The 22575-nt window shown below is 34.0% G+C and overlaps 1 protein-coding gene across 2 annotated transcripts in view; it reads right to left on the bottom strand.

Moving 5' to 3' along the window:
- The window catches only part of LOC149261666 (agamous-like MADS-box protein MADS2), a 418152-nt gene that overhangs the window by 23594 nt on the left and 371983 nt on the right, over positions 1–22575 (bottom strand). For both annotated transcript variants that reach the window (XM_089382170.1, XM_089382173.1), the window contains exon 5: positions 21758–21799. In XM_089382170.1, coding sequence (XP_089238296.1) covers positions 21758–21799 — 42 coding nt within the window. The remainder of the gene's footprint in view (positions 1–21757; positions 21800–22575) is intronic.

The raw sequence follows: 22575 nt of genomic DNA, 5'->3' as shown, positions 1-22575 counted from the left end.
AGTAATGATGTAAACCATCCATGTATCATTCAATTTGTGAACTTGTTTACTAACCCTAATTGCATAAATGTATTAAAATGGTCAAAATAAAAATCCTATTTTTTATTTTTATCATCAAACTTGCTTTTATATCATAAGGGTCATTGTATAAGGTTAAAATTTAGAAATCAAACTCAGAGGGAAATTATCGTAGAGTTTACCCCATTTTGATACATAATTGAATCTAAGAGAATTTTGAGGGCTTAGAAAGTGGTCTGAAGGTGAGGATCAATAGTGGAAGGAAGGAAGAAGGTTGTATGAGGTCCTTTCCAACCTTAGTACCCCTTAGGGGCCTCTCTTGCATAAGGTGAAATGCACATGGTGGCATTCAGAAAAGTTGAAATGAACTCTCAGTGATTAGTGTCTTTGGAGAAGGTCTCAAGGGAGGAAGGAGGGTGCTAATAGTAGGGTGAGAATTGGCAATGGTATTTTTATTTCTTGTAATCCAATAGCATGACCTATACACCACAAGGATTATCTAATTTTGCAAAACATCTAAAGCATGCTAACAATGTCAATTGCCAAAAATTAAAGTAGAGGAGAAAGGATGAGTTGAATTTTATTCAAGATCTTCCTAACACACGAAAAATGGAACATATCTTCTTGGCAATGGTATTTTTATTCCCTGTAATCCAATAGCATGACCTATACACCAGAAGGATTATCCAATTTTGCAAAACATCTAAAGCATGCTAACAATGTCAATTGCAAAAAATTAAAGTAGAGGAGAAAGGATGAGTTGAATTTTATTCAAGATCTTCCTAACACATTAAAAATTGAACATATCTTCTTATACTTTCCAATGAGAGGATTAAAACCATATTTTCCAAGGGAGGTGATTCATGAATCTGCAAAGGAAACTTTTTATATAAACAAAACTTGCAAAAAAGAAATATTGCTAATCTATGTACAAAAAGAAAGATGCATAATAATATACACAAATGAGAGAGACAAGATCCTTTAGGATGGGCCCTAACCAAAGGTGACTCAACCCTCTTAAAAAAAAATCAAATTTAATATGACAAGATGCTCTTCATTTATATAAAATAGTTCTCAAGTCCATTATATGAAAACTAAAAATGACAAGTAAAACCTATTAGACTAAACAATCACTATTCTTCTTTAAAAGTTAAAATCCTTCTAGGCCCTTGGGCTCCCTTATTTATACAAAAGTGGATCACGGGGAAAGCTCCTTGGAAGGAGGGCTACTTCCCTCCAAAACCGCAAGAAAGGTGGATCTAGCTCTCTCTGATCCTCATAGTCCTTGAGTGGATCGGTTGTTCAAGAAATCCGCAAACTCTAGGTGAGTAAACGCAGGGAGAAAGTCAAATCATAGTTGATTAAATGAAAGGGAAAATCTTGTTACATCTCCTTCAACGTTTGTCAACATATCTCTACATAATAAATGCACCCTTTTCTTGCACATTAATCATGTTAGGCCACAAGATATAATAAACATCATTGAATATTCTTAATTAAACACATTATAGTCAAGAAGGTGTTATCAATTGCAAGGAGGGAGGTAAATATATGCTAAATGACTCCTACATGGCACTTATTATATACCTATTGGTGAGGCCAATCAGCCATTATCGCTGCCCCAACTTCTTGGACTGTGATCGACCTCATCAAGGCTTCATTTTTTCTCCTTGCTAACAAGACTTGGAATACATGACTTGACCTTGGTAATAGTTAGTTTCCTATTAAGAGGGGTTTTAGAAATAAAATACATTCTATAAGCGATCAATTATTCTTAAATTTAATTATGTTGAATTTTCCTCAAGCCATCTCTACCTGTGATTGAAATTTTTTTATGAAAGTGTCCATGCTTTATCATGGATTTGTTAGAATTTTTGGATTTCTTCTCATCCCCCCTTAATCATAGAAATCCCATTTTTTTCCTTTGGAACGTATCTTCTTGCTACCTTCTTTGTTCTAACATTTTCAGTATGACCCTTTCCTCCAACACTAGGCCTATAGTGTGACCTTATATGATCATTCTCTTCTAAATCTCTTGCATATGATGTTTGAACAATTGTTTCCTCTTGAAAATGTGTCTAAAATATTTCTTTCTCTAAATATTGATCTTAGATTTGAATTATTTTAATATTAACTTGAAGGTATGCATATTTTTCCTTCCCTTCACTTTAGTTTAACCCCACCATTCTATAGTTTTCTCCAAAACATTGGGGCTTAGAGAAAGAAGCTTTCGAAGTGGAAGGGTCTATTTTGAGGGGCTTCTTTTAGCTTAACCTCTAACTGCATAGGCCAATAGTCTGAGCTAAGAAAAGGAAGAATGAGAACTTCTATAAAATGTCCCTGATCATAACTTCCTTGGAAGTCAACAAAAGATAAAGTTGTCTTACCACTTGATGTACCCCCTTTGATTATTCCAAGTAAAAATACCGTTGAGTGTTTGGATGTCCACTGGCTTTAAATTATCAATAAACTCCATAGATGAGTAAGTTTTAGAATCCAATATTCAAACCCCACCCTTCTTCTCAATATTTTATAAGGTTGGAATCACCCCAAGAATATGGAGAGAATTTTGAATGAGACTTCTGTTTGAAATAATATTGAGAGGGGGGGTGAATCAGTATTTACAATTCAATAACTTTTCATGTTATGAAACCAGCTCACAATAAGATAGAAAAGAGAGATAAACGCCTTAGAATTCAACCTCTTTGAGGGGGCAACCTCCTTTATGCACAAATGAACAATTATTGGATGATACAAATGACAATACCTCCTTTCTATATATAGGAGTCTAAGGTGTCATAATATAATCAAAGCCGACATAGAAATAATAATGTAAGGACACAATAATAACAATATGGGGACTACATGGGCACAACATAATTATAAGGGGTTGTACTAATAACAATAAGGGGTTACACTAGTAGTATAGGGACCTAACATGCCCCCCTCCTTCAAAAAGTGTTGTCCTCAATGCTTGAGTAGTTCTTGATGCTTCTGTATGAAATTATTGTCCTCCCATGTGGAATCTTCAGTGGGTAAGTTCTTCCACTTGATGAGATACTTTGAAATTGATCGATCTCGTAGCTATTGGGTTCTTGTTTCTTTGATTGCTCCAGATTCCAATATGATTTTTACTTCCTCGTCAAGTTCTAGCAATATTGTTTGAACTGGGATCTTCTTCAACTTTTGAATGAGTGGCCACAATTATTCTTCCTTCTTCCATTCATCTCTTGCTTCATTTATCCAATCTGGTTGGATAATATAAATAGCATAAAACAATGCTTCCACATCCTCATCCTTTCTTGAGAGTGAATTTGCAACAACATTTTGCTTCCCTTTTTTGTAGATGATTTCAAAGTCATAACCCAACATATTTGTGACCCATTTTTTTTGCTCTTCTAAAGATAATCTTTGTTCTAAAAGGTATTTAAGACTATCATGATCCATTTTTACCTTGAAGTGTCTTCCCATTAGGTAAGGTTGCCATTTCTTAAGTGCATGTAATATTGCCAACATTTCTTCTCATAAATAGCGTGCTTGAGATGTAGCCGTAAAAATACCCAATTAACTACATCATAACTTCTTTCACTGTGTTGTTGATCTGCTTGTTGTTTCATTTGATTATGCACCAAAGTGGTGTTATCCTTTAAATGTTGGAGAACTTGTTGTTGATGCTCGATGTGATATTTCACTGCTTGAATCTTTTTCTTCTTGATATGTGCTTCTATCTTGAGAGTTTGAGGAGTGGTAATTTCTTCCAATGCATTAGAAGGTATGGTCAGTTTCATTTCTTGATGCTCGATGTGATATTTCACTTCTCGAACATTCTTCTTCTTAATATGTCCTTCTATCTTGATAGTTTGAGGAGTGGTAATTCCAACCAATGCATTACAAGATATGGTCGGGTTCATTTCTTCTTTCTCAATGCGATATTTCACTTCTTGAACCTTTTTCTTCTTGATATGTCCTTTTATCTTGACAGTTTGAGGAGTGGTAATTCTTTCCAACGCTTTACAAGATATGGTCAGATTCATTTCATCTTTCTCTGGGGTTGGTTCCTAGTGTATATCCTCTTCTTTTGATGTTTTTTTATCCTTTTCTTCCTCCTCTTCATAATCTATGTAAAATAATTTCTTCCCAACACACTTATGGCCTTTAGTGTATTTTCTACCACAATTGTAACAAAGCCATTTTTCTCCTTTTTCTTCCAATTGTTGTGGTGTAAACCTTGTAGGTTGTGGAAGGCTAGGAGAAAAATCAGTTCCATAATTATAGTCATGAGTGGTCGGATTCCTTGTTTCCATAATTTCGCTATCAATTTTTCTTGCCAACCTAAATGCCTTCTCCAATGAATCAAGTTCCCAAGGACAAACCTCATGCCAAATGTCATCCTTTAAGGTCCCTATGAAGACATCAATCCTTTGCTTCTCTAGAATATAATTTACCCTTATATTCAATTTTTGAAAGTCCTCAATGTGCTCTGCCATTGAACCCTTTTGTTTGAGATCTATCAATTGGCTAAAGAGGGTTTTTCTCTTTGTATCTTCATAATGTGCTATCATTCCCTCCATGAAAATTGACCAAGTGACAAGTGGTTTACAAGAACAAAGCCCTTGATACCATAAAAATTGATTCGGTTCTAGATATAAAGATGTAATATGTACCTTTTGTAACAATTTCACCTCATGAAGATCAAAATATTGCTCCATATGTAGTATCCAATTTACTGGATCCTTACCATCAAACTTCCTCTTATCACCTTTTCTTGATCTTAGGATCTTGAACTTGAAACAACTGTAACTCAGAAATTTCGGATCTTCCAATTTTGAAATTACTACTTGCGGTAGCCCTCTACATCCTCTTTCCAATGCCACTAGTCTTATTAAAATTGGATTCTCCAAGAAAGATTTATGAACAATCTCGCAAGATGACCTGATTATATACCTTTTGAGAAGAGTGAACTTGTACGAAGTGCCATGTGTCGCTGTTTGAACCTTCGGACCTGAAAATAATACACAGAAATCCACAGGCCATCCTCATTCTGTAACTTCTTAGAAAACATCAATTTGATGCTCAGAATGAAAGTTGTGACAATTTTCCCAAGGTCACCTATTTGGCATGTAATTTTGGGGCCTGTAGAAACCCTAAATGTCTTGGACCATATGTCCAAAAATATAGCGAAATAAAATCTGAAATTAGGGCTCGTGCTTTACCACGATTGTGGCTCAAATGGGTTTTAATTTCAGAATCTAATACTTTGTAGAAAATAAATTATAGAGAAAATTTCTCGATGACCTGTTTGAGATGGAATTCTAGAGTTTGCAAAAACCCTAAATTCCTCAGATCATATATTCAAACATATAGCAACAAAATATCTAAAATTTGGACCCAAGGTTCAAAACAATTTCATCTCAAATGGGTTTTATTTTTATCTTCTAAACATTACAAAAAAAACGTTATAGCAGAAATGCCACGAAGACCTGTTTGGAGTAGCGAAACCCTAGAATCCAAAGCTCTGATACCAAATGTTATGAAACCAACTCACAATAAGATAGAAAAGAGAGACAAACACTTTAGAATTTAGCCTCTTCGAGGGGGAAGCCTCCTTTACATTACTCAAATGAAAACTTCTTGGATGATACAATTGACAAGACCTCCTTTCTATATATAGGAGTCTAAGGGGTCATAATATAATTAGAGCTGACATAACAATAATAATGTAAGGGCACAATAATAACAATATGGGGACTACATGGGCACAACATAATTATAAGGAGGTTGTACAAATAACAATAAGGGGTTACACTAGTAGTATACGGACCTAACATTTCATTTCAAAATCAGATTTATATAAGCTACTTTAGTGAGGTCAACTCGTGTGTGCACACAACTTCTATTAAGGAAACCAACGTATACCTAGAGAACTTATGATTTAGTTAATCCATCATGCGTTGATCTATAATCAATGCATTAGTACTTTATTAAACAGTAACTATGAGCAGTAATAACATAATAAACCATCGCACGTAAGCAACTCACATGAACACCAAGATTTAAGGTGGAAATCCAATGCGGGAGAAAAACCACTTGCTGTTGTTGTCTCTATCTTCTTTTTAATATAAAGAAAATATGTTTACAATATTTTACTGGTGCAAACTTATACTAGTACACAGGAACCCACCTACAGAAGGCTATAACCTTCTCTCATTTTCCATCTTTGACTTGAAGGGAGATGCAACCTACTAGCTCTTGTACTAGCTGATATGTTTACCAGTACGTAGGTGCTGGCCTAAAGAAGGCTACGACCTTCTTTCTTCCTCGATGGACTACGTTTCATAAATTTTTAGACTGGATACTCCTGGTACATAAACACACAATTAATCACTACTACAAGAATTGCATCAACCAACAGTCAGTCAATCTGAACAGTCAGTCAATCTGAACAGTCAGATCACTGTCACCAGAACACTGTGCTGAACATAGAAACCTATATCACCAACCAGAACCAGTTGCAATGTCAAAAATCATATGTCAGCATTCATACGCTACTTCAGTGAAGACAATCTGCATGTATATGCTGCTTTCTTTAATCAAACCTGTGTATACCTCCAAAATTACTGAAACATAAAAACATCTGAATCAAAATTTTACCATCAAATAACTTCTAAGGATCTACTATCAAATTACAGAGATATAAACAGACATCAACAAAGATCACCCTTCTCACTTAATCAATTAATCAATCAGACTCAATCTCTTTATGCACTCGGTTATACTTTCACATCTAAGAAAAGATCATTGACAGACAACAATAAAATAGTAGTATTGATCAGATAGATCAGTCATTTTTGAACAACACATTTTTATTTTGCATATGCTACTTGGCAGAGTCGAACTTGCATGTATACGTGCCTTTACCAAGGTGAAAAAAAGTATAGATATGCAAATATTAACTTACAACTTCACTGCTATTCTAGACTTCAGACATATCGAGATCATGACATTTAAAGAATAAAACATGCATAAGAAATCAAATCTAGCCCAACCAAGATCAAATCGTACAATGATAAGTCATTTCCGGTCTCATGATCCTGATCCAACATTGTATCCAAGGTGCACAAAATATTTCTGATCATATCATAATCGTAGCGCATGAAACATAAAATATACTTCAGATAGAAGTATTCCTAAGAAACCCTTTCACTTGCACACTTGGCCCTTTGATCTTGTCCTCCTTATATAGTTTTTGACCTTTCTCAATACCTCAAACCAAATAACACTTAGAACCTATGGTATTCTTAGACATGATCAAATAGTAGTTACTCCGCTCAGTATTGTGGACTAATACCATGGTATTGACACTTGGTATTCTTCAATCTTAAATTTCCTTGATTTTTAAACCCATACGTGCTTTTCCTCTTGTGAAAGTGCATGAATATGTATACGCCCTTTTTTTCTAAGAACCTGAGTGTATATGCTTCTTGGATAAAGTGAACCTATGTATACAACTTAAACTGAATTAAAACATACTTTTTATTCAACTTCTTGATTATGATCTGTAGTCCTTTGTTCTAGCTTCCTATTCTTATGTATCATTGCCCTGTTACCTCTAAATTGACCTGTTACAATGTGAGTTGCCCTTTAACAAATCTGAATGGACCTAAGTGACTTTCCAACAAGCCCAACACCTGTATCATAATGCCAACAATCTTCCCCTTTGGACTTGATAGAAACCATATTGGTGTTGATTACTTCAAGCTGTAGAAATTGATAGAGATATCAAGAAACACCAAAATACTCTCCCCCTTTGACATCAAGGGCAAAGGGGTGGACCAAGATATTCTCCCCCTTTGAGATACACTATGTTGTCCATGCTCCCCTGAGTACATGCAGAGTCTGCAAAGAATTTTTTCAAAAGAATAACATGTCTCTATAACTCAACTAAGTGAGTATGACCTCCCTATCACCAATGACTCATACATATATCAATCACCCAACCAAGTGGGGATATACCAAATGTTCATACATGACTGAATAATTGCAATTATTACATCATCCTTCCCATGCATAGTGGGAGTACAAATTACATCACATGTCCAAAAGGTCCCATTAATAAACCATGATAGAAAGAGACATATTATGACATCATAGGAATTTACATGACCTTTACAATAAATGATATGTCTATCTAAAACAATAGCTGAATTCATCAACCATGATGCCAACAATGTATAATGTTTTGAAGGCTAATGCTCCCCCTGAACCTCTGTTACTTATGCTTTGTCAACAAATGATTCATCAAGGCATCTTCATCAGTCAAATAAACAACAATGAACAAAGCATATCAACAAAATGTAACCATTAATATCAAACTGAACATCCATGTCATAAGCTATTTTTGAGCCTGACCCACTTTTTTTCTATCAAAAAAACATATATGCTCCTGCAGCCATAGAAATGCATGTATATACCTAATTTTTCTTCATGAAACCCATGTATAGGAACCATTCTTCTGAAAATTGGATTTAACAATAGGATGATGTAGAAACTACTCACAGCTTTTGTCTGAGATATTAAAATGTTTCTCTGGGAAGCGGTTTGGTAAATATATCATCAAGTTGTTCTTTGGAGGGAACATACGCTAATTTAACCTTTTTTTCAAGCACTTGTTATCGTCAAAATATGTACTTAATGGGGATGTGCTTGGTCTTGGAGTGCATGACAAGATTTTTCGAAATACTAATGGCACATGTATTATCACATAGAATGCAGATGGGTGGAGAACATGTGATTTGAATATCTTGCAATGTTTGCATCATCCAAAGTAGTTGTGTGCAACAAGATGCAGAAGTCACATATGCTACTTCAGTGATAGATAAGGAAATTAAACTTTGTTTCTTGTTGAACCAAGACAGTAACCATGATCCCATATAGAATGCACCTCCACTAGTGCTTTTTAGATCATTAACACTTCATTCCTAATCCACATACGTATATGCGTGAAGAGTGAGATCTATATCTTTAGGATACCATAGACCAAAGTTTTGAGTTCCTTGGAGATATTTGAATATTATTTTTACAGCCTAAACATGTGATTCCTTTGGATTTTCTTGGAACCTTCCAACAATTCCTAATGCATGCATGATATCTAGTCTGGTACCTGTTAGATAAAGTAGACTTCCAGTCATAGATATTTATGCTAGTTGATTCATTGTTAGAACTGAGACTACATCCTACTACCATTGGAGTACATACTGGTTTAGAATCTTCCATTCCGTACTTCTTCAGAATCTGCTTCACATATTCAGTTTGTGAAAGAAAAATACCATCTTTTGTTTGATGTAATTGTATACCAAGAAAATAAGTTAGTTCACCAAGTAAGGGCATTTCAAATTATTGTTGCATAACCGAAGCAATGTTCTAACTCATATATTCTTCATTGCTACCAAAGATGATATTATCAACATAAACAACAATAATTAGTAGTTTATTATTCTCAATATTTGTGTATAAGTTGTTGTCTACAGATCCTTTTGTGAAACCTTGTTGTTGTAGATATTTGTCAAGACGATAATACCAGGCCCTTGGCACTTGTTTCATTCCATATAGAGCCTTTTTGTGCTTGCATACAAGTTTTGCATCATTTCCTAGAATGAATATTTCTGGTTGTTTAATATAAACTTCTTCTTTTAAATCTTCATTAAGAAATTTTGATTTTACATCCATTTGATATACTTTGAATTCTCCAAAACTATAAATGGAAAGAAACGTTATTATGGCTTCAAGTCTGGCAACAGGTACAAAAGTTTCCTCAAATTCTACACCTTCTTGTTGAGCATACCCTTTACAGACAAGTCTTTCTTTGTTTCTAATAACCTCTCCATTTTCATTTAACTTAATCTTGAATATCCATTTTGTTCCTATAACATTTGTATCATGAGGTCTAAGAACTAATTCCCAAGTATCATTGTTTTCAATTTAGTCAAGTTCTTCATCCATGGCCTTAACACAACATTCATCTTTGCTAAATTCATCAAGATTCTGTGGTTCTATGGAGGATAGTAATGCTAGATAGCTGGAAGTTCTTGCAAGAGTTCTTCTTGTCTATACTCCAGACCATTTTTCTCCTAGAATTTGAGATTCTCGATGATTCATTTGAACATACCTGGATGGAGTCTTTTTCCTATCATTTGTATCTTCTTCTGATGCATCATTGGTTTCTTCCTCTATATTATTTTGATTTGATACAAGAAAGCATTCACCGTCTTCCTCATTGTCATCTTCCTTTGTTGATTTCATCTATTCTAGATTTCTGCATGCTTCATCATTTACTACATCAATTCATTCAAGAATTTTTTGAAGTCTCCTATTATAACATTTGTATCCTTTACTTCTAGATGAATAACCAAGAAGAATTCCTTCATCTGCTCTGGGTTCAAACTTACCAAGTTTTCCATGAGTATTTTGATGAAACATTTTCTTCCAAAAACTTTAAAGTGTTTTACAGTAGGAGGCTTACCATACCAAAGTTCATATGGAGTTTGATCACTGTTTACCTGAACATTAGCTTTGTCGAGAATATTTATGGTAGTAAATGCAGTTTCACCTGAGAAGGTGGAAGGAGTTCCATATTCATCAAGCATAGCTCCAGCCATTTGTTGAACAATTTTTTCCATTCTTTCCACCACGCCATTTTGTTGAGGAGTTCTTGCAAACAAAGAACTGCCCTTTTATTCCATGGTGTTCACAAAAATAAAAAGATTCACCTGATATGAATTCTCCTCCTCGATCAGATCTGAGACATTCGATTTTTCAATCTGATTCATTTTTAATTAAAGCTTTGAATGCTTCTAAATTTTCAAATGATTCATCTTTATGTTTTCGTAAACCAATCCAACACATTCTAGAAAAATCGTCAATGAATAAAATGAAGTATCCTTCTCCACGAGGTGAATTTTTCCTTGTTGGCCCACACAGATTAGTATGAATGAGTTCAAGAGCGTTACTTGCTAATCCTTATTTCTCATTAAATTTAACATTGGGTTTCTTACCGAATTGACATGGTTTGCAAATGGTATTTTCTGGGATGTTGATATCTGGAAGATCACGAACTGCCTTGAGTGTGCAATCTTTTCTTATTTTAGAAAAGTTTAGATTCCCCAATCCTCTATGCTGTAACCAATTCTCATATGTTTTTCTTATATAGCATTGGTCTTGACCTCATTTTAGTATATATATATTGCTTGGAGTTCTTGTACCCTTGATCATTGTCTTTCCTGTATCAAGCTCACGAACCACACATCTGTTTGATTGAAACACAACTTCATTTCCTTGATCACACATTTGACTGACACTGAACAAGTTATACTTTAAACCATCAACATACATAACATTTACAACTTTAATCTTTTCTTTCAAATAAAAAAAACCTTTACCCTTAATGAGAGTTGGTGTGTCATTTCCAAAACAAACATTCTTTTCCTTTTCTAAATCATTATATGAAAGGAGTTTATCTTTATCACATGTCATGTGTTTAGAGAATCCGCTATCAATGTACCATTGATTTTCTTTTTTTTTGCAAACAGAGCTATGCCACATCTTTCTGATTGAAATTCCTTCTTTTTCCATACCTTGGAATTTGTTGATGTTTGCTCCATTTGAATTGTTGGCCGAAATTTGCTCCAGCATTCAAATTCTTCATGACCAAAGATATTGCAAAATGAACATTCAATTTCATCTTCAAGAGGAGAAAAGTTATTATAGGAAATTTTCTTGATTGTTATCACACTCCTTTGTTTTTGTGCTTCTCTAATCATGATAATTTTGTATGCAACACATTAAGCAGCCTTATAACCAAAGTTATGGCATGAAAAACATTATCCATTAAAGAAGTTTATGTGATCATAAGATCTTTCGGTATTGTTTACCTTTTGGTTGACGCTTCTGTTGATGTTCACCCTTGGAGTAAAATGAGCATGATTTACTTGAGGAGTACTTTTAGGCTTTTGCTGAAGATTGACGCACTCTTCACTAGTCTTTCCTGCATCAAGATAGCTTCTGGTGATAGCTGACGACTTTTCTGATTGGGATGATTCTTTAGTATATCCAACACCGGTCTTTATAAGAGGAGAACATTGAACCTTGATGATTTCATTTAATGTTTCTGATCCTTTTGCAAATATAAGATTAAGATATTTTTTCTTCTCAAGTTCTTTTCTTAGACCCACTAATTCACATTCTAATTTCTCATTGTTATTTTCTCTTTCAATGAGTTAATGTGTCAAAGTGTCTATGATCATATTCTTTTCTTCCAAACAGATTTTGGGTTTAGTGATTTCTTCAAGAAAATATTACTCTTCTAAGGCATCCATAAAATCATCATTGTCATAAGCCATGAGTAGTTTATCATCCTTTTCAGTTTCATGTTCATCAATATTAGATAATCCATCACTATATTCATGAGTACAGTAACTTCTTCTATTAACAAATTGTTTTCTATTTCCTTTTGCAAACTCCTTTCCTTTTTCATGATTATCTTTATGAGGACATTTTGCAGCATAATGGCCAACTCTACCACAAGAAAAGAATTTTAATGGAAGATTATGTCTGAATCTTCTGAACCCTGTTGAAGCATATTAATAAGGTTTACCTCATCTTCTTATGAAATATATCCTGATTCATTGAGATATTCCTTTTCTTTTCCCTTTGCTGAAGCTTTGAAAGTGGCTTCTCTAATATCTGATGGACCTCCTTTCCTCATTTCAAAGGTAGTTAAAATTCCATGAAGTTGAACAACAGTAATAGATTGAAGGTCCTCCTTTTCTTCTATGGAATATACCTTTGAACCAAATTTAGAAGGCAAAGATCTCAAAATTTTCTCTACTAAAGTAGCCTCCTTTATTTCTTCACCCAGATTGTTCATACAATTTACAATCTCATCTACTTGTAAAAAATAAATAACAATACTTTCATCATTATGCATTTTGACAGTTTCATACTGTATTATGAGAGTTTGGAGCTTACCACATTTTACCTGAGAGTCTCCTTCGTAGATCTGAATGATTTTATCCCATATTTATTTGGCTACCTTGAGCTGCATGACTTTGATGAGTTCTGATTCTAACAGACTTACCAATAAAGTATTGACTCCTTTAGCATTGGTTTGATATAACTTCTTACATGTTGTATTTGTAGATATGGCTACTGGAAATTGGTAACCTCCTTCCAAAATTTCCCAGAAATTAGCTCCAAGCAACTAAAGAGAGGCTCTGGTTCTTATCTTCCAATATACTAAGTTGTTTCTGTTGAAGATTGGTGATATGATAGATCCCATGCCTTCATGATTGTCCATCTTGAGAGATCTCCATTCAAGTGATCAAGCTTCTTCTGAAGGAACTGCTCTGATACTAATTGTTGGAAATAACACTAAGAGGAGGGGTAAAATAGTGTTTACAATTCAATAAATTTTCGTTTCACAATCAGATTTATATGCCCTACTTTATTGAAGTGAACTCGCGTGTGCACGCAGCTGCTATTAAGGAAACCAACGTATACCTAAAGAACTTATGATTCAGTTAATCCATCATGTGTTTATCTTTAATCAATGCATCAGTACTTTATTAAACATTAACTATGAGCACTAATTACATAATAAACCCTGAGACATAAGCAACTCACATGAACACCAAGATTTAAGGTGGAAACCCAATGCAGGAGAAAAACCACCTGCTGATGTTGTCTCTATCTTATTTTTAATATAAAGAAAATCTATTCACAATCTTGTACTAGTGCAGACTCATACCAGTATGTAGGCACACACTTGCAAAAGGCTACAACCTTCTCTCATTTTCTAGCTTTAACTAGAAGGGAGCTACAACCCCCTAACTCTTGTACTAGTCGATATGTTGACCGGTACGTAGGCGCTGACCTACAGAAGGCTACGACCTTCTTTCTTCCTCCAGCGACCACGTTTCATAAATTTTCAGACTGGATACTCCTGGTACATAAACACACAATTAATCACTACTACAAGAGTTGCATCAACCAACAGTTAGTCAATCTGAACAGTCAGATCACTGTCGCCAGAACACTGTGTTGAACTTAGAAACCTGTATCATCAACCAGAACCAGCTGTATCCTCAAAAATCATATGTAAGCTTGCATATGCTAGTTCAATGAAGCCAACTTACATGTATACGCTACTTCTTTAATCAAACCTACGTATACCTCCAAAATTACTAAAACATAAAAACCTCTTGATAATAACTATACCAAATAGTAACTTCTAAGGATCTATTGTCCAATTACAAAGATATAAACAGACACCACCAAATATCACCCTTCTCACTTAATCAATCAATCAATCAAACTCAATCTCCTTATGAATTTAGTTCTACTTTCAGATCTAAGAAGACATCATTGATAGAAAACAATCAAACACCATCACTGGTCAGATAGATTAGTAATTTCTGAACAACAGTCTTTTCTTTTGCATACGCTACTTGGAATAGTCGAGTATGCATGTATGCGTGCCCTTACCAAGGCAAACAAATGTATAGATCTGCGAATATTAACTTACAATTTCGTTGCTATTCCAGACATTAGACAGACCTAGATCATGACATTTAAAGAATAAAACATGCGTAAGCAATCAGATGTAGCCCAACCAATATTAGATCATACAATGATAAGTCATTTCCAGTCTCATGATCTTGATCCAACATTGTATCCAAGGTCCACAAAATATTTCATATCATATCATAATCATAGCCCCTGCAACATAAAATATACTTCGGATAGAAGTATGCCTGAGAAACCCTTTCACTTGCACAATGGGCCCTTTGATCTTCTCCTCCTTATGTAGTTTTTGACATTTCTCAATACCTTAAACCAAAAAAACACTTAGAGCCTGTGGTATTCTTGGACAGGATCAAATAACCATTACTCCAGTCAATATTGTGGGCTAATACCATGGTATGAACCCTTGCTATTCTTTAGTCTTAAATTTCCTTGATTTTCTAACCCACACACACTTTTCCTCTTGTGAAAGTGTGTGCATATGTATAAGCCTTTTTTTCTCTGTGAACTGCATGTATACGTTGATTGGATAAAGTGAACCTATGTATACAACTTAAACTGACATAAAAATCATTTTTCTTCAACTTCTTGATTTTGATTTGTAGTCCTTTGTTCTACCTTCCTGTTCTTCTCTAACATTTCCCTATTCTCTTTGAATTCACATGTTACAATGTGAATTGCCCTTTAACAAATCTGAATTGACCTGAGTGAGTTTCAATCAAGGAAAACACCTATATCATAATGCCAACAACTTCAATATACCTCAAGTTTTTCCATAATTTCACCTTCTCCCCCACCACATGGGGACCATAAAATGCCATGAAAATTAGTGTTCCCTTCGAACCAAGACATCAAACGAATCCTGTAAAAATTCAAGGGTTGGTCACCTAGTCCTAGGAAATTACTTCTTGTGTATTCCATAAAATCGCTAAACCACCTGCACTCGCTCGAGCATCAATAACCATTGCTTCACATCCACTCAAGCATTTGATGCTTATTTCTCGTAATTTTCACATTGAAACATAGGTTTCATATAAAATAACCAAAGTTTTCTTTTAAAAGTTTATCTACTCCCTCAAATACATTTTCTTGTGCTTACTATTGATACCCAAAATGTTCCACATTAAAATTTTCATTGAGATAGATTTTGGGAATCCTGAAAGAACTTTGAGATCAATGTTATTTGCCCAAAGTTTATTAATTGTTGTCCAATGTTATAGAGCATCTCATGTGTCATTTTCATACATTTTTGTTTAAAATATTTCACTAGAAAATATTTACCTTTATCCTTTGAAAGTAAAAAATATCTAGCATCGCTACTCCATGCCATGTGTGATCCCCTTTTATTCTTCTAGTGTAGAAACGCCTCTGTGTAAAGTTCCCTTTGATCCTTTAGAAGTTTTAAAATATATGGCATCACCTAGAAGTTAATGAGGTTAACCAAATCTCATTCCTCCTCTTTGAGAGTATCCAATTTCTCCTTCATTAACAATACAACTTCACTTATCCTTGCAAACGCCTAATAAATCCTCTGTCTTCATCTCCTCATCCAACAATTTCCTCTTTTGAGTGTGTTTGTCCCTAAGGGCCTCCAACACTATGTTAATCATTATAATATCATCAGGAGGAGATATATCCTCCTCTATACAATTGAGAATCGCAAATGCATTGTTTTCATCTACTTTCTTCTATGGATGAGAGAACCTTTTCCCTCTAGTATTCTGATGCCTAGGTGTGACTTTAGTAAAGCCCTCATTCAATGTTACCAACCCTAAAAAATCTTATTTCTTCTTCCTAATAATATAATCTCTAAAAAAATGATTGTACTAATGAGAGTGATAACACCAAAAGGGTACATGCTCGTAGTCCAATTATTGGGACTAAACCTGCCCTTGATGCTCTAAGTCAATTGAATTCGGTAAAGGCTAAGGCATATTTATGTAAAGACAATGCCTCACTTGACAAATTTTTCTCCCTCTTTTGGAGACCTTTGAAACCTTCACAAAATTTCCAATAGTACTCCCAATACCCTCCAAGATTAGTAGAATCCAAAACTCCACTAGAAGGGAATAGAGTCAGACACATACAAGTGCTACCAAAAATTGTTCCCTATCTACATTAAATAATTCTTCCCAATGTCACATATAAAACCCTGAATTATTAAAAGAATATGGACCTTCCCAAAAAATGCTATTCTTGTCCTCAAAGCTAAAGAAAATAACTATACAAAAAAAATTGCACTAATTTTAAATCCACCTCTCCCTTGGGATGTCATTTCTATTGTATCCACCTTTCAAATTATTTTTTCTATTGGTCATCCTTAGATAAATTTGCATATGAAAGCATGGTATTTCATCAACTTAAGATGTTCCTCCAACATTTTCAGAGGGATGATGAGTTTGTGGTTTCTAGTCACATCTGGTAAACATTTTCCTGGAAGACTGACTTACCATTGTGCCTCCATAATTCAAAATCCTTTAGAATGCCCATTGGATCCATGTTTGTCCAAATTTTCATCACCTCTTTTCATATACCCCGACAAAACATTTTTAAAAGAGGGCCGCCCACCCCACTACTCTAGGGAGTTCATTTTTGTCACTCAACACTAGCAGGAAATGCAACTTGACCTAAGAATGCTACCCAAAATTAAATGAAAATTTACAAACCCCAACACTAACCCCTGCAACCTGCACATTCGATGATGATTAAATGATTTAATTATTATAACTACTTAATATTAATATTAAATTCATTTTAATTTTATATTTATATGTAAATAACATTATGAAATTTAAATAGGAATGCAATCGATGCCAATTTTAGAATTTCTTAAAAATGAAGATAAATACTCCCAAGATGGGGTGACCATAAGTGTGGTGGGGGCAAAGGGTGGGGGAAGGGCATGATGCCATTTGCCCCCATTCCCTAGAGTTAGGAGTAGATGGAAACATACCCCTGCCATATGCAATTATCATGAAAGAAACATTAACTTCACCAACGTTAGACCAGATGAAAGGTTTGTGAAGGATTGAGTGAGGTGGCTCACAGTGTACAAGGGTAAATGGAAACAATGTCAAACATGCTTGCAATTTTGTCATCGACTTGATGTTCATACTGGGAGAGAGATAATGATAAATTGGGGTGTTTTCAACCAAAGGTTGATAAGGAAGCATTCTCGGGACATAATCAAATAGACCCAAGGAAAAATATAGAGGGTGGACAACTTCATAACCAAAGGACATTGTGTGCAACAAGAAGAACATATGTAGATCATGGGGTGGTCCTAGGATAGTAACCCTCCATATTTACGACCTAATAAGTTATCTAAATTTAGGGTTATAAAGGTTGTAGTTGAAGGAATGAGTCTTGAAATGGAAATTTCCTAAGCACCTCAGGAAACTACGGGAATTCCTCCTTCAACTCCATCTAGGTAAATTCTATTTAGAAAGTAAATATGGTTATGTAGTTTTTGTGTTGCTTTTTTCTTTTCCCAATTCTATTTGGGGAATTATGCCTTCCTAATTGTGTTACTGAGCAAAGCTAGGAATGTCATACTAGTTGTTTATTTGTTAATAGTTTGGAAGGGGAGCCGAGCAAGGGCTCTCAAAGACAAAGAGTTTTGTTGTTTTTCATTGGATAATGGAAGCAATAGTTTGTGGTTGGTTCTAGTATGGATGAAATTTTACGTTTGCGTGAGGACACTGGGTTGCAGGGGGAATTGGGATATTGTTGGAAAATTTTCCAAGATCCCATGGAGCTGGGTGTGGTATGGAAAGTGGAAGAATTGATTCTCAGGTGTAGTAAAAAGGTTTATTTTGTACTTAAAATTTATAGTGCTCATTTCTCTTTGGGTGGGTTAGAAGGAGGAGTTGCTCCTATCCTTTTGAAACTTATTGGATTGGGAGGAGATTTTGTTGTCATGACCAGTCACAGTATTTGTCACTTCAATTAAATAAGACATTTTAGAATAAATAGATAGAAAGTATGTCATTGGAAGGTAATGGAGGAAAGCAAGTCAAAGAGTTATCAATTAGTGTTTGGTACTCGAAAACAGGTACTACTTTTGCTATGAAACAATCCATGAAATGCATTTTTTTGGATATTCTATAGGAAAGGTTTTATAGTAGGAGTGGAACCTTAGTAGTAGAACAAAGTTTTGAATTCCTTGTATAGTTCCCTAGGTTTCCAATTTGAATGTCTAGAAAAAGGGGTCGAGTAGGCGTAGGAGAATCCTATTATGAGGAGACAACTAATAGAGTTTACTATTAATTACATAACAAAGTAGAGGATTTTATCGCTTGATATAGGGAGCAGATCCCTATGCCCATGTAGGAAGAGTTGACCAGATTTGAAAGGGAATCCTCATCACAAAAAACATTGAAACCTTGAAGTGATGGTGGAATGGTCAGGTTGGATACCGGATATGGGAAATGCACTATGTAGAGAAATTCAATATAGCCATGTTGTTGATTTATATTGGCATATGAAGTTCTTCTTATGACACACATTGTTGGATATTGAAGAGTCCAGGAGGGATCTACTTCAAACCTTGGGCCATATGCATGGACATATAAAGAAATACAATTGCAAACTCGAAATGATGGACTAGAGGCTAGTGAGAATCATGAAGCATATCAATATTCCTCGAGCTGCTACAGGACCCTCACAAGAACCGAAGGATCCTATCCCAACTACCTGTCCCAGTAGTTGGTTCATAGTTGTAACGTCTCCCCTAACCCTATGATATATCAAGTTCATGTCCTCCTTTTTTTTGTTGACTATGTGTGTGGCTAGATAAGCCAATGTCCTAGTATAGGCTTGTTAGATGTTTACGTTTTTATTGTTCAAATATGTTTGGTGTCCCTTCAAATGGTACAATTTTCGTTATGTTCTAGTCTCCCATGACAGAGACTAGTAGGACTGGTAAAATTTTTGATGTAATTTCCTAATTTTGTAGTTAATGGAATTCACCTTATAAAAAAATAAAAATATATACTTTTAAATAGATATTTATAGTTTTAGTTTTCGATTATAATAAAATTTTAGTTGAAATTTTCTTAAAAAATAATGGTTTAATAATTGAAATTACATTTTAGTAAATTTTGATTAATTTTTAAATTATTTGCAATTTTTTTTAATATTAAAAGTATTTCTATATTTTATTTAAAAATATATATATAATAAGGTTAAAAATTATATAAAAGATATTTATTATTAATTATAAGTATTATAGTTGAGAATTGAGTTCACAATTTTTTCCCAACCACCTAAACTAATTTAAATTCAAGACTTTAGAATTAAAAAGGAATAGTTGAATGTCCAACATTAATAAGTAAATCTCACACTTTTAATAAAACAAAATTTTCCAACTGAAATTTAATTAATATTTTCTTAAAAATATTTGAGCATTTCTTATAAGAAGCATAAGGTATCTAAAGATTTCGTGAAAAGTGACTAAAATTATTATTATACTTCATTTTTCAACACTTATAAAAGGAATTTTATAAGTTATTCTTAGAAATACCATACCAACAATGAAATCTAAACATAAGGGTTCATTTTGTTTTATGGCATGGGTAGGGAGTATCATCTAAACATAAGGGTTCATTTTGTTTTATGGCATGGGTAGGGAGTATCATCTACTTACGCTTCGATTTTCATGATACAATAAATATTTAGTATTTCTTGTCAATCCAAACAAGGGAACTTTATGTACACCTCTAGGACCATGGTGTTTCTCAATCCTAGATTCAGATGTGTTTACTAATTTTTCAAATGAGGACATTTTTATGTTTTCTTGATGTTCTTTTATTAAGAAATTTTATTTATTCATTAATAAGTTATACATCAAACTATTTTGTGTCATCGTTTATTACTGGAAAACTAAATCGTTGATGGAATAATAACTCTTTTGACCAAAAATGAATATTAGGGATACAAAAGGTGTTACTATGGACAATTTTTCCATAAATATATATATGGAAAAGAAGAGAACATGTTAGAAAAACAAAAATGACAAAGATAATACTAGTCAGTAAATCGTCTTGCAAGAGTTCCAACCATGGTGGAGAGTAATTGTCCTACTTGGAAATTCAAGGGAACAAAAACCGGAGTGGAAAAGTATAGAAAATACTTGGAAATTGAGGTGAGAGGAAGCACCTACATAATAGCCAAAGGGAGTTTGTTCAAGTGTCGCAATCTCTGCACCATGGATACCATGAGACTATCACTGCCTTCCCCATCGAACCAAGAGAGCTAATTATGGAAGAGTAACCATTAGCAACACAACTAGAGTCAAAACAGGACATGAGCATATGTTTTACGAAATCCCGGTAGTTCCTCTCCCCACTAAAATAGAAATCCACTACAAGAAATAAATTCCAAAGGAATAGAATGACTACAACCTTACTCAAATAAGGAGGCACCAAAAAGTATACAATAGAGGTGAAAATTCAATATGAGGGATGCCCAGGATAGGAGGTCCCCGAGAATCGCTAAAAGCTAAAATGGAGAAAAATAATACTCCATGCTAAAAAACGACATAGGGGGCTGGAGAGTGACTTTATTTTTCCTGAAGGATTAGGATTAGGAAACTAAAGTTGAAGGGTAACAGTGAACCAAGGATTTTCCATGTCACTTGTTTTGAGACTTGCCTTAACGTGTGAACCACTAAGAGTACCCACCATATTAATTGGTATCATGAGTGTGACCAAGTGGAGATAAAGTGGGCCCAACCTCCCCCATATGATGATTAGGTGATGATATACCACATGCTTCCTCCTGCTTCACGCTTTTAATGTGTTTAGAACGCCAAGTAGGAGAAGACATTTTTATGTTATAAATAAAGTTATTGGTTAAATTTTAACATACATGATTGGTTTTTTTTTCAATTATAATATCTACTTTAGCAATAAAATTTATCTTTCTTTTCAATGTGGTTAAAATATGTGGTCTTCTAGTTTGGAAGTTTCTAAAGATTCCATTGGAAATAATAAAGAGATGAGGAAACATGGTTTACTATGCAATTATACTTCTACCTCTAACTATTTATGGGGAATATATAATCGATATGTTATTAACGGAAAATGCAGTATACCATTAAAACATGGATCAATTTAAAAGGTAAATTATTTAGAAACTATGTAGGATTTTCATAACGCACCTTTTTGTGTAGCTCTTGAATAAGGTCAAACATAATTTGAGTCTGTGAAACATTAACAATAGAAAATTTCAACTCAAACAATTTTTGAATCATCTAATTTTTATTTATGAAATATTTCGTAGTCAACAACAATAAATAAGTTTTGATAAATTTTATCATACTGAAAAGAATAATTTAAATACTTACCAATGTGTTATGAATTTAATTTGAGCTATACGAGTGTTCAGGTTATAAAATGTCAAATCTATAATTGAATTAATCTATGATATGTGAGTGAAAAAATTAATGAAGTTAGAAATGTAAAGGAAGAAAAAAAAAGTTTTCAAAGTCATTTCAATGCTTCCATTAGGGTTAGTCATTTTGAATTCCTAACTTTCATAAATCGCTAAATCAGCCAATATTTAAGTACAAGGCACCACTACCTTGTGATTGCCCCAGTTGGAATATAGATCCTCGCATATTGAAGTTTATATGTTGTAGGTAGTGCATTTGTAAACTGTAATAGCCCCAGGTTAAAATTTCATGCAACAATGTTAATAAAGGAAAAATAAGACCAAGTTCATGGGAAACTTATTCCAAGCTTAATGTTAGGCAAAACATCCTAGTGAGTGTTCATTTGGTTTATTATGACTAACAGAAATTTGGTAAATGCAATGGAAAAGGAATTGAAAATGAAAAGAGGCATTAAATGACATATTATTTATGAAAATAATGGAAAATAGGAAAAAAGGAAGGTGAAAGGTCACATATTTCAGGTGAGGAGGAAAGTGAAGGAAAAATAATGGAAATTGAAGAAAATAGAGGCCTCAAATAAAAAG

Source organism: Pinus tabuliformis, chromosome 6, assembly GCF_031772625.1.
Source record: "Pinus tabuliformis cultivar Carrire ecotype Pingquan chromosome 6, CPIR1, whole genome shotgun sequence".
In the NCBI taxonomy this organism is placed as follows: domain Eukaryota; kingdom Viridiplantae; phylum Streptophyta; class Pinopsida; order Pinales; family Pinaceae; genus Pinus; species Pinus tabuliformis.
Note: the sequence above shows the minus strand (reverse complement) of the source record. Positions and strands in the feature narration are given on the sequence as shown.